Source organism: Salvelinus alpinus, chromosome 4 (genome assembly GCF_045679555.1).
Source record: "Salvelinus alpinus chromosome 4, SLU_Salpinus.1, whole genome shotgun sequence".
Classification (NCBI taxonomy): domain Eukaryota; kingdom Metazoa; phylum Chordata; class Actinopteri; order Salmoniformes; family Salmonidae; genus Salvelinus; species Salvelinus alpinus.
Window position 1 is genome coordinate 65758988 of NC_092089.1, and position 13134 is coordinate 65772121.

Consider the following 13134-nt stretch of genomic DNA (forward strand, 5'->3'; position numbering starts at 1 on the left):
CAAAAGTATGTGGACACCCCTTCAAATTAGTGGATTCGGCTTATTCAGCCACACCCGTTGCCGACAGGTGTATAAAATCGAGCACACAGACATGTAATTTTCAAAGACAAACATTGGCAGTATATTGGCCTTACTGAATAGCTTAGTGACTTTCAACATGGCACAGTCATAGGATGCCTCCTTTCCAACAAGTCAGTTCATCAGTTCATCAAACTTCTGCCCTGCTACAGCTGCTCTGGTCCACTGTAAGTGCTGTTATGTACACCTAGGAGCAACAACGGCCCAGCCGCAAAGTGGTCGGGCACACAAACTCACAGAACGGGACCACCGAGTGCTAAAGCGCATTACGTGTAACAACCATCTGTCCTCGGTTGCAACACTCACCACAGAGTTCAAAATTGCCTCTGGTAGCAACGTCAGCATAATAACTTTTTTCGTTGGGAGCTTCATTAAATGGGCTTCCATGTCCGAACAGCCTAAGATCACCATGCAGAATGCCAAGCGTCGGCTGGGGTGGTGTGAAGCTCACCGCCATTGGACTCTGGAGCTGTGGAAACGCGTTCTCTGGAGTGATGAATCACGCTTCACCATCTGGCAGTCAGACGGTCGAATCTGGGTTTGGCGGATGCCAGGAGAACGCTACCTGCCTGAATGCATAGTGCCAACTGTAAAGTTTGGTGGAGGAGGAATAATGGTTTGGGGCTGTTTTTCATGGTTCGGGCTAGGCCCCTTAGTTCTAGTGAAGGGAAATCTTAATGCTACAGCATACAATGACATTCTAGACAATTCTGTCCTTCCAACTTTGTGGCAACAGTTTGGGGAAGGCCCTTTCCTGTTTCAGAATGACAATGCCCCTGTGCACAAAGCGAGGTCCATACAGAAATGGTTTGTCGAGATCGGTGTGGAAGAACTTGACTGGCCTGCAAAGAGCCCTGCCCTCAACACCATCAAACACTTTTGGGATGAATTGGAATGCGGACTGCGAGCCAGGCCCAATCGCCCAACATCAGTCAGTGTCTGACCTCACTAATGCTCTTGTGGCTGAATGGAAGCAATTCCCCGCAGCAATGTTACAACATCGAGTGAAAAGCCTTCCCAGAAGAGTGGAGGCTGTTATTCCAGCAAAGGGGGGACCAACTCCATATTAATGCCCATGATTTTGGAACGAGATATTCGACGAGCAGGTGTCCACATACTTTTGGTCATGTAGTGTATCAATCACAAACATAGGACTACCCCATCAGAAGTTTTTTTTTTAAACACACATATAATAACAAATCAAGATGTAGGTTATCATTTATATTGCACGGGGAGGAAATAATTATCTGAAACATCACAAATTGTATTAAACCTGGAGCAAGTATAATCGATACCTAGTAGGGAATGAGTAAATTCGTAGGGTGCAGCCTTGTAATTTCTCCAGGGGGAAAAGTGATTGTACAAAGCATTTTAGCTGAAATTCTAAGAGAAGTATAGCCTTTATTCTATCATATGTAGGCCTAAAAACAAATGTAATTTATTATTATTTGCCTACCTCTGGGGACCCTTCAGAGTCATCAAACGCTTCAGCAAAGTCAGTGGGAGTTTTTTTCAGAGTCTGGTCGGTGGCCAGCGTGTTGTCATTGTAGGATCTGACGAACTTGAAGTCACTGGAGCGCGAACCCGTCGTCAGGTAGGCGTCATAATTGTACGTGCTGCGGAGAGTTCCCGCGCCATCTACATCTGCGTAGTTTGGAGGGAGATAAGCACTTGGGATGGCGACCGCTCCATCAAACAACAGTCTGGGCTTTCTTCTGCGGCAAAAACTCACGGCCAGGATGACAACAATGAAGGTGAGGAAAAAGGTGGAGACGGACACCAGCGCGATGATCAGATAAGAGGTGAGTTTGGAATTGCTCTCATCATAAGATATATCTTTCAGTTCTGGCACTTCAGCCAAGTTATCAGAAATCACTAAATACATGGCACAGGTCGCAGAGAGAGAGGGCTGTCCGTTATCTTTAACTGAAACAATAAGGTTCTGTTTCATGCTGTCAGATTCAGAAATGTCCCGCTGTGTCCTGATTTCTCCGCTGTGGAGACCAATAGTGAAAAGTCCCGGATCAGTGGATTTGACTATATGATAGGACAGCCAGGCGTTCTGGCCGGAGTCCGCGTCCACCGCTATCACCTTGGAAACCAGAGAGCCCCCGTGCGCAGCTTTGAGGACCAGCTCGGTCATGAAAGAGTTCCCCTCAGGGGCGGGGTACAGTATCTGAGGAGAGTTGTCATTCACATCCGTTATGAACACACTGACGGTGACGTTGCTGCTGAGCGGAGGAGAACCGTTGTCCCTGGCCACAACGTGGACTTTAAAGCTCCTGAACTGTTCATAATCAAACGACCTCACAGCGTGGATCACCCCAGTGTCTCCGTTAACGGATAAGAACGAGGACACCGGGACACCGTTCACATCACCGGGTAAGATAGAGTAAATCACTGTACCATTCTGTCTCCAGTCTGGATCGCTTGCAGTAACGGAACACAATGGTGAGTCTGGTTTGTTATTTTCAGTCACGTGGGCGCTATAGGACTGTTCCTCAAACACAGGTGGGTTGTCGTTCACGTCAGCTACAGATAAATGAACACTTTTAGAGGAGGACAGAGGCGGAGAGCCCTCGTCGGTGGCAATGATTGTAATGTTGTAATCAGACACTAGTTCACGGTCCAGTTCGCCCGTGGTCACCAGAGAATAGTAGTTTTTGATGGATGGCACCAGCTTAAAAGGAACGTTTTGCTGAATGGAGCAGTGGACCTGTCGGTTATTCTCAGAGTCTCTATCCTGCACGTTAATGATGCCCACCTCTGTGCCAGGTGACGCGTTCTCAGGTATGGGGTTACTCAGAGATTTCAGATATATTACAGGTGCGTTGTCATTTACATCCGTGATATCAATAATTACTTTTGAATCAGATGAAAGGCCATAGCCATCTTTACCCTCTATGCGCATTTCATATTTTGGGTCGCCTTCGAAATCTATCGGACCTATCACCTTAATTTCTCCAGTATTGTGGCCCAAAGAAAATACCTTTATTGCTTTGTCAGATATGCGACTGAATTCATACGTCACTTCCCCATTCACTCCCTCATCTGCATCTGTAGCACTTACTGTAACCACTACAGTACCTAAAGGAGAGTTTTCAGGCAGACTGGCTTTATAGACGGCCTGGCTAAACACTGGGGCATTATCGTTAGCATCCAGTACAGTGACGTGTATGACTACAGTACCTGATCTCTGCGGAGTGCCACCGTCTACTGCTGTTAGCAGTAAACTCATGTCCTGTTTTTCTTCACGATCTAGTTCTTTATCTAAAACCAACTCTACGTTCCTTCTTCCATCTGTGTAATCGTGAACAGACAGCACAAAATGTTCATTACTTTGTAATGTATACCTTTGCACTGCGTTCTGTCCCATGTCTGCGTCATGTGCCTCGTTAACACGATAGCGAGCCCCTTTGACTGCCAACTCACTAATTTCCAATTTGATTGTGTCCTTCGGGAAAATGGGTGAATTATCATTGACATCCTCAATCAGTAGTGATACACGATGCAATTCCAACGGACCTTCCAGAACCAACTCGAATGTAAGCATACACGAAACCTTATCTCCACATAGCTCCTCTCTGTCAATCCTTTCCGCAACAATCAAATCCCCGGTACTCTGATTAATATCACAATAACGTTCATAGTTCCCCTCCGTATCAATTCGGGCCTTACGAGCGGACAGTCTGCTGGCTTCCAAACCGAGATCTTTGGCTATATTTCCAATAACAGATCTGCGTTTCATCTCCTCCGGAAAAGAATAGCTCACGTCTCCAAAGGCGGAGTGCAGTGTTAGGAGAAAGAATGCAAAGCCGCAGACCAGGCCTGTCATCGATATTCCTTTGTGACCCATCCTTGCACTATAAACTGCAAACTAGCATATCATTAGATACTGGAATGTAAAGAAATAGTGTTCCACAAAACTATGGAGTCTGATTGAAATAATATCCAACGAAAGTGGCAGAAATCTGACCGTTTCCTAATCTTTTCCTCGGCTAAATGGCACCAGAGCACACTGGCCTGGAAACAGAACAAAGTGGGTGGAGAACTGGGACTATAAAAACACAGCTGGTGAATAGCGACACAGTGAGTACTATTAAGAAATTACATATGATAACAAACATTCTTCTAAATCTACAGTATATTTCACGAAAAGTCCTCATAGGAATCTGTAGCCTATATAAGTAGGCTGCATGATTGAATAGGTAGACTACTGTAATTGAGCACAGGTCACACAGGTCCCGTGTGGCTCAGTTGGTAGAGCATGGCGCTTGCAACGCCAGGGTTGTGGGTTCATTCCCCACGGGGGGACCAGGATAAATATGTATGAACTTTCCAATTTGTAAGTCGCTCTGGATAAGAGCGTCAGCTAAATGACCTAAATGTAATTATTGGGGGGAAACTTATTATTATTTGCCTACCTCTAAGCCAAATATATAGAAAATCAGTAAACGGCAGTAAAACGCCCAACACATAAATTACAGAAGGGTAAATCCATTCGAGTTCAATCCCCTTTTTGACAGCATCCCTTAAACAAAACTTTCTGTTCAAGTTTGCCCATGGAAAAGTTGGTCAGAAAGTGACTTTTTGGACCTGAATGCCAAAACATCCAGGAGATAAAGGTGCTCAACGTTTACTCATGTCGCATACCATTGGACACCACATCCATGTGTTCATCACTGGAAGATATAAACGGTTGAGTTGGATATCATTTAAAAGCTTACAAACAGTGTTGTCAAAAACATGTTATTATTTCTAAAAATATATATTTTTTAAAAGGTCATGAACAACCATTCTGATTCCCATGTAAAATAGCCTTTTTGAGTGACTAGAATATAACCCATAGTATTTGTTTTGGATAGCCTTTACATGTTATATATTGTTAGATATCAACCTTTAACGTCAAGTATCTAACAATGTGTCATCTGTAATTTTTTTGAAATATTTGCATATGTTGTAGCTCAGACCCTATTTTGCGCTGTGCCCGCTATCGGTTGAGATACAACATGCTCTTGAATACTGGGTGGGTGTCATTTCAATCATAGAAATACATTTAATAGAATGGACCTATCCCGTCAGACCACAGTAACGTATCTTGTAGACAGACCACTGTCGAATGTCAACTTGAATGGTCATGTCTATTCTATGATCTATATTTCTATGATATCAATAGGTTTACAGTATATTGAGGATTGACAGTATAATTTAAAACAACGGATATTCCCATTCAAGTCAACATTCTCTGATGTGTGGACCTCCAACCATCTTTGTGGTTCTATTTCAAGGTTGAAATGTAAATGTTATTGCAATTTTTTGTACATTTATCAGCCAAAACATGACACCCACACTGTATTCAAAAAAGGGTATAAGATACAACAAAAGTGAACATGAAAAAACTCTGAGTTTACGCTTTTTTTAGATAATTAATGTGAAAGGTTAAAAAATATATATATTTTATTTTACTCCCCCCCCAATATAGTTTAACAACCCTGTTCGTAAGCTTTTATATGATATCAATCTAAACCATTTGGTGATCTTTTCCAGGGATGAAGACATGGATGTCTCATGGTATGGTGGGATATGCAACATCGGTCAACTTTGAGCACATTTATCTCTTGAATATTTGGGAATTCCGGTCCAAAAAGTCACTTACTGAACACTTCTAAAACAGGCAAATATGTATGGAAGGTTTCGTTCAAATCAAAACGGGTGACGTCAAAAAGTGATTGAGTTCAAATGGATTTACCAGGCATTAAAATCCATATCAGACTATTTTCACGAGTTAAGATATAGACTGAAAGAAATACGTTCCAAAGTGAACACATATCCAAAAAGGTATAGGTCTACATTGCAGGTATCATATTTGAGGTGCCGGTATTTTAGTTAACACAATCTCATCGATGCAATATACAAAAACAGAGAGTATGGCAATGAATGAAAGTAATGACAGTCAAAAGGCGATGAAAAGTAAACCCTAAAGGTCTTAAATTTTTAAATTTCAGCACCACGGACAGCGACATACACATGCCTCTGCACAACGCTTCTCTCATCACTCTGTCTTAGTCGCTCTCTTCATACCGTATTAATATTTTGTAACACCTTTCCAAATAGTCCTGCACTCAAACAGGACAAATTAGGCTACTAACTCATTTTAACCTCAATTATGCAGCGTGTAGGCATATGTAAAAAATCTAAATAAATCACAACATAGACATCACAGCTCAAAGCACATACTCAAATCAAAATAATTCAAACCACAAAATAGATTAACATAAAACATTTTCACTTCAATTTGGAGGGTATATATACATTATCATCAATAGAATCAAACCTAAAGCATGAACAAGTTGACCAATATGGTGCTTTCAAGACAACTCGGAAACTCTGATCCTCTGAGTAAAAATGTGGGTACGTTTTTTGCGCAGAGCTTCCCATTGGTTGATTCTGATACTTTCCAAGTGGGATACTCGGAGCTCATCTTTCTACATTGAGTTTACAAGTAGGAAATGTGCGAATTTTCCGAGTTCCAAGTTGTCTTGAAAAGGGCAAACTGGGATATTGACTTAGGTTACTCCTGTCAGAATACTGAATTAATCCAGGGGAAAAAAGGTTATTGTACAAATCAAATCAAATATTATTGGTCACATACACATGGTTAGCAGATGTTAATGCGAGTGTAGCGAAATGCTTGTGCTTCTAGTTCCGACAGTGCAGTAATATCTAACAAGTAATCTAACAATTCCACAACAACTACCTAATACACACAAATCTAAAGGGATGGAATAAGAATATGTACATATAAATAAACTCAGTAAAAAAAGAAACGTCCTCTCACTGTCAACTGCATTTATTTTGACATGTGTAAATATTTGTATGAACATAACAAATTTCAACAACTGAGACATAAACTGAACAAGTTTCACAGACATGTGACTAACAGAAATGGAATAATGTGTCTCCGAACAAAGGGGGGGGTCAAAATCAAAAGTAACAGTCAGTATCTGGTGTGGCCACCAGCTGCATTAAGTACTGCAGTGCATCTCCTACTCATGAACTTCACCAGATTTGCCAGTTCTTGCTGTGAGATGCTACTCCACTCTTCCACCAAGGCACATGCAAGTTCCCGGACATTTCTGGGGGGAATGGCCCTAGCCCTCACCCTCTGATCCAACAGGTCCCAGACGTGCTCAATGGGATTGAGATTCGGGTTCTTCGCTGGCCATGGCAGAACACTGACATTCCTGTCTTGCAGGAAATCACACACAGAACGAGCAGTATGGCTGGTGGCATTTTCATGCTGGACCTTCATGTCAGGATGAGCCTGCAGGAAGAGTACCACATGAGGGAGGAGGATGTCTTCCTTGTAACGCACAGCGTTGAGATTGCCTGCAATGACAGCAAGCTCAGTCCGATGATGCTGTGACACAGACCATGACGAGTGGAGTTTCCAAAAACGACGAGTGGAGATTAGACCAAAAAGCTCTATTTTTGTCTCATCAGACCACATGACCTTCTCCCATTCCTCCTCTGGATCCTCCAGATGGTCATTGGCAAACTTCAGACGGGCCTGGACATGCGCTGGCTTGAGCAGGGGGACCTTGCGTGCGCTGCAGGATTTTAATACATGACGTATTAAAATCTGCAAAATCGGCAGTGTTTCCAATACTTGTTCTCCCCACTGTACGTACGTATGTATGTATGTATGTATGTATGTATGTATGTATGTATGTATGTATGTATGTATGTATGTATGTATGTATGTATGTATATATGTATACATACATACATACATACATACATACATACATACATACATACATACATACATACATACATACATACATACATACATATATATATATTTATAAAATCAAATTAACCCTCCCTCAGAATCTTCAAAAGTTTCTGCAAAGTCAGTAGGTGTTTTTCTCTGAGTCTGTTCCGAGGGCAGCGTGTTGTCATTGTAAGATCTGAGGAACTTGAAGTTCATCAGATCAATTCTGTTGGTGAACAACAGTTGAACTAAGCTCATGAGGCATTTCTAAGATATATTCTTCAAAAATCAATGGGTACACATCATCAACGTAGCAGTCAAAAATGTATTTAGCAACTGCTGATTGCTACTTTAATGTCTCAATAACGTTTTTTGTTCGCTTCGGTATCAATACGGGCCTTACGCCATCAGACCGAGATCCTTGGCTATATTTTCAATAACAGATCAGCGTTTCATCTCCTCCAGTAAAGAATAGATGACATCTTCGCAATCTGACCGTCTCCAATCCTTTCTGCAGTGAAATGGCACCAGATTTAGCGACAGAGTGAGGACCCTTCAGAAATTACACAAATGATCTGATATCGTCCTGAATGATTTTCAAATAAAGACGTGCATTCTTGATCAACTATTCGATACATTTATCTCTTTAGATCAATTAATAACCAAATAGAAAAACATGTTATAACATAAAACCACCACAAATAAACCATTGTATGTTGCTGTTGGTCTTAAGGTTAGCAGCTTGCATAAAAAGAGTGACGTAAGCAAAGTGATAACTTTCAATCAATAATGACTAGTTAGTCTTACCGCTTTTGAATACATGATTTCAGCACCTCGGACAGCCACACTCAGTTCAGTTGGTCCTTGCTATGTGGAATCATTGGGACGTAACTACCACATTGAAGTTCACGTTTAAAAATTACGGTAATGGTTAGGGTTAGGTAATGGTTAGGGTTAGGGTAGGGACGCCCCAAGGATCTCGGATAGCACAATCGTTCAGAGTTACTGCTGTTTTTAACTGATGAGTTATAACTGATTTTCTCATCACTTTAGCTCGTGAAATGATTATATACAAACAGTTCTACATAGGCTACCTAACTACCAACAACAATTTACAAAACTACCATGAACACATTCTCTGTAAGGGCATCTATACAGCGTACATGCTGCACAAGTGTCCAGCCAATCTATCAATCACAATAAATCGGTCACAACACATAAACATTTCAACATCAAATCTCTTTGTAAAAAACTTGCTGTGAAATAATGTTCTTAAAACATCAAAGCAAATCTCCTCAATTTCTATTTGCAGGAAAGGCCTACCTCGGTTGATCCTTCAGAATCGTCAAGTTCTTCAGCAAAGTCTGTTGGAATTTTTCTCAGAGTCTGGTCCGCGGGCAGCGTGTGGTCATTGTAGGAACTGACGAACTTGAAGTCACTAGTGCGTGACCCGGTCGTCAGGTAGGCGTCATAATTGTAAGTGCTGCGGAGTGTTCCAGCTCCATCCACCTCTGCGTAGTTGGGCGGGAGATAAGCACTGGGAATAGCGACCGCTCCGTCAAACAACAGTCTAGGCTTTTTATGGTGGAAAAATCTCACGGCCAGGATGACAATAATGAAGGTGAGGAAAAAGGTGGAGACGGACACCAGTGCGATGATCAGATAAGAGGTGAGTTTGGAATTGCTCTCGTCATAAGATATATCTTTCAATTCTGGCACTTCAGCCAAGTTATCAGAAATCACTAAATACATGGCACAGGTCGCAGAGAGAGAGGGCTGTCCGTTATCTTTTACTGACACAATAAGGTTCTGTTTCATGCTGTCAGATTCAGAAATGTCCCGCTGTGTCCTGATCTCTCCGCTGTGGAGACCAATAGTGAAAAGTCCTGGATCCGTGGATTTGACTATATGATAGGACAGCCAGGCGTTCTGGCCGGAGTCCGCGTCCACCGCTATCACCTTGGAAACCAGAGAGCCCCCGTGTGCAGCTTTGGGGACCAGCTCGGTCATGAAAGAGTTCCCCTCCGGAGCGGGATATAGTATCTGAGGAGAGTTGTCATTGACATCCGTTATGAACACACTGACGGTGACGTTGCTGCTGAGCGGAGGAGAACCGTTGTCTCTGGCCATCACATGGACTTTAAATCTCATGAACTGTTCATAATCAAACGACCTCACAGCGTGGATCACCCCCGTGTCTCCATTAACGGATAAAAACGAGGACATCGGTACACCGTTCAACTCACCGGGTAAGAGAGAGTAAATCACTGTGCCGTTCTGTCTCCAGTCTGGGTCTCGAGCAGTAACGGAACACACAGAGGAACCAGGTTTGTTATTTTCAGTCACGTGGGCGCTATAGGACTGTTCCTCAAACACAGGTGGGTTGTCGTTCACGTCAGCTACAGATAACTGAACACTTTTAGAGGAGGACAGAGGCGGAGAGCCCTCATCGGTGGCAATGATTGTAATGTTGTAATCAGACACTAGTTCACGGTCCAGTTCGCCCGTGGTCACCAGAGAATAGTAGTTTTTGATGGATGGCACCAGCTTAAAAGGAACGTTTTGCTGAATGGAGCAGTGGACCTGTCGGTTATTCTCAGAGTCTCTATCCTGCACGTTAATGATGCCCACCTCTGTGCCAGGTGACGCGTTCTCAGGTATGGGGTTAGTCAAAGATTTCAGATATATCACTGGGGCGTTGTCATTTATATCTGTAATGTCTATTATCACTTTAGTGTCTGAAGAAAGGCCATAGCCATCTTTTCCTTCCACAAACATTTCATATGTTGATTCCTCTTCATAGTCTAACTCCCCTATCACTGTAATGTCCCCCGTTCTCTGGTCCAATGTAAACATTTTCCTTGCCTTATCAGACATTCGACTGAATTCATACATTACTTCGCCGTTCACTCCTTCATCTGCATCAGTACTGCTCACAGTAACAACTAGTGTACCCAAAGGAGATGTTTCGGGCAGACTGGCTTTATAGACGGCTTGGCTAAACACTGGGGCATTATCGTTAGCATCGAGTACAGTGACGTGTATGACTACAGTACCTGATCTCTGCGGAGTGCCCCCGTCCACAGCTGTGATCAATAATTGTAATTCCTGCTGCTTCTCACGGTCTAATTCTTTGTCAAGCACTAACTCGCCGTATTTGCTACCTGCAGAAGTGGTTTGAACACTCAACGCAAAATGATTATTCCTTTGTAGCACGTAACTTTGAACTGCATTCTGTCCTATGTCTGCGTCATGAGCAGCGTTCACACGATAGCGAGCTCCTTTGTCAGCTGATTCTCTGATGTCCAGTTTAATTGTATCCTTCAGAAATATGGGTGAATTGTCATTGACATCTTGTATTTGAAGTGATATGCGATGCAACTCAAGAGGATTCTCTAGGACTAACTCAAAGCTCAGAAGGCATGACGCCTTTTCTCCGCAAAGCTCCTCTCTGTCAATTCTTTCGGTAACAATCAAATCACCACTAGTCAGATTAATGTCACAATAACGTTTGCGGTTCCCTTCGGTATCAATTCGGGCCTTACGAGCGGAGAGTCTGCTCGCCTCCAACCCCAGATCCTTGGCTATATTTCCAATAACAGATCCGCGTTTCATCTCCTCGGGAAAAGAATAGCTCACGTCTCCATAGGCGGAGTGCAGTGTAAGAAGAAAGAAAGAAACGCTGCAAACCAGGACTGCGACCGAAAATCCTTTGTGCCCCATTGTGGAATTAAAACGTCAAATCACCTTATAGCCAAGATACTATACAATGCAAACAAATAGTATTTCATCAAAAAATACAGTTTCATCGAAATTACATTCTCAAAATGTGCACGCAATCTGACCGTCTCCAACCTCTTCCGCGGCTAAATGGCACCCGAGCCTTGTAACTACACAAGTGGGTGGAGAACTGGATCTATAAAAACATAGCTGGTGAATAGCGACACAGTGAGTACCCTTCAGATATTACACATATTATCCCACATTCGTTTATATGTCACCAAAAGTATTTCAATAGGCCTATAAATAGCCTAGGCTGAATTGGTTGATAAGCAATTGGAAATAACAAAAGAAAAGAACACCAAACGACAGTATATAAAACCCCAAACACATCAATTATTGCCAATAACCCGCATTATATTGATATGAGTTAAGATCAGGTGGAATGAATATATTACAAAAGAGAACACATCTGCGATAGGAAGTAGGCTACAATGCAAATATCAGATTTAGGCTATGCAATTTATGCGGCTTCTTCAGCCATTACAAAAGCATCAGTGCGTTCACACACAAAAACAGAGTATGGCAAGAAATGAAAGTTGTGACACTAAACAATAAGTAGATCTTATTGGCGTAAAAGCGGATTGTATGCATTTTCAGCACCATGGACAGTGACATTGCGAGGCCGCTGCACGTCAGACACTCACACCGCTACTCTCGTCACTCTGTTTAAATAGCTCTCAATGTAAAGTATTTATCCTCTTCCTAAAACGAGCTAAATAGCACTTCACTCGTATAGAGCCAAACTCCTATATCAACCCTTTTCCTGTCACCTCAAAAATGTGCAGCGTGTATGTGAAAAATGAAATACCAAACAGGAGGCCACATATCCCACATGACAAACCAAACCATATAATATTAGCATCCCTGGATTTCTCACTAGAACTTCAAAGGGATTGAAATGCGTTACAAACTACATCACTCGTGGAGAACTAACAAGTTGCCTAAATAGACAAGCTAAATTACGCATTCCTGTGGGCCCGTGGGGAGAATGATTTTCTTCAGTGGATTTTTTTTTAGAAACCATCTTAACTGTAATTGAATGAAAAAAATAGCCGTATTCCATAACATTATGAACCCAAGTGTAGATTATTTATATTTACAGTAAGGCCTTTGGCGACCGATCAGTCATCAATTTCTTCAGCAAAGTCTGTTGGGAGGACAGAGGCAGAGAGTCTTCGTCGGTGGCAGTGATTGGACATGTTGTAATCAGACACTAGTTCACGGTCCAGTTCGCCCGTGGTCACCAGAGAATAGTAGTTTTTGATGGATGGCACCAGCTTAAAAGGAACGTTTTGCTGAATGGAGCAGCGGACCTGACGGTTATTCTCAGAGTCTCTATCCTGCACGTTAATGATGCCCACCTCTGTACCAGGTGACGCGTTCTCAGGAATGGGGTTAGTCGGAGATTTTAGATATTTTACAGGGGTGTTGTCATTTATGTCGGTTATTTCTATAATTAATACAGAATATGAAGTTAACCCAGGCCCATCCATGGC

General features: G+C 42.4%; 1 protein-coding gene across 4 annotated transcripts in view; it reads right to left on the minus strand.

The window, feature by feature from the left end:
* The window catches only part of LOC139574169 (protocadherin gamma-C5-like), a 197251-nt gene that overhangs the window by 170714 nt on the left and 13403 nt on the right, over window positions 1-13134 (minus strand). Inside the window, exon 1 of one of the 4 annotated variants that reach the window (XM_071398433.1) lies at window positions 9179-11714. The exons of 2 other annotated variants lie outside the window; for them this stretch is intronic. In XM_071398433.1, the coding sequence (XP_071254534.1) occupies window positions 9179-11578 (2400 nt within the window). In that variant the 5' untranslated portion in view covers window positions 11579-11714. Of the gene's footprint in view, window positions 1-1534; window positions 4083-9178; window positions 11715-13134 lie in introns of those variants that run through there. One more of the 4 variants, XM_071398437.1, reaches the window with a different exon arrangement.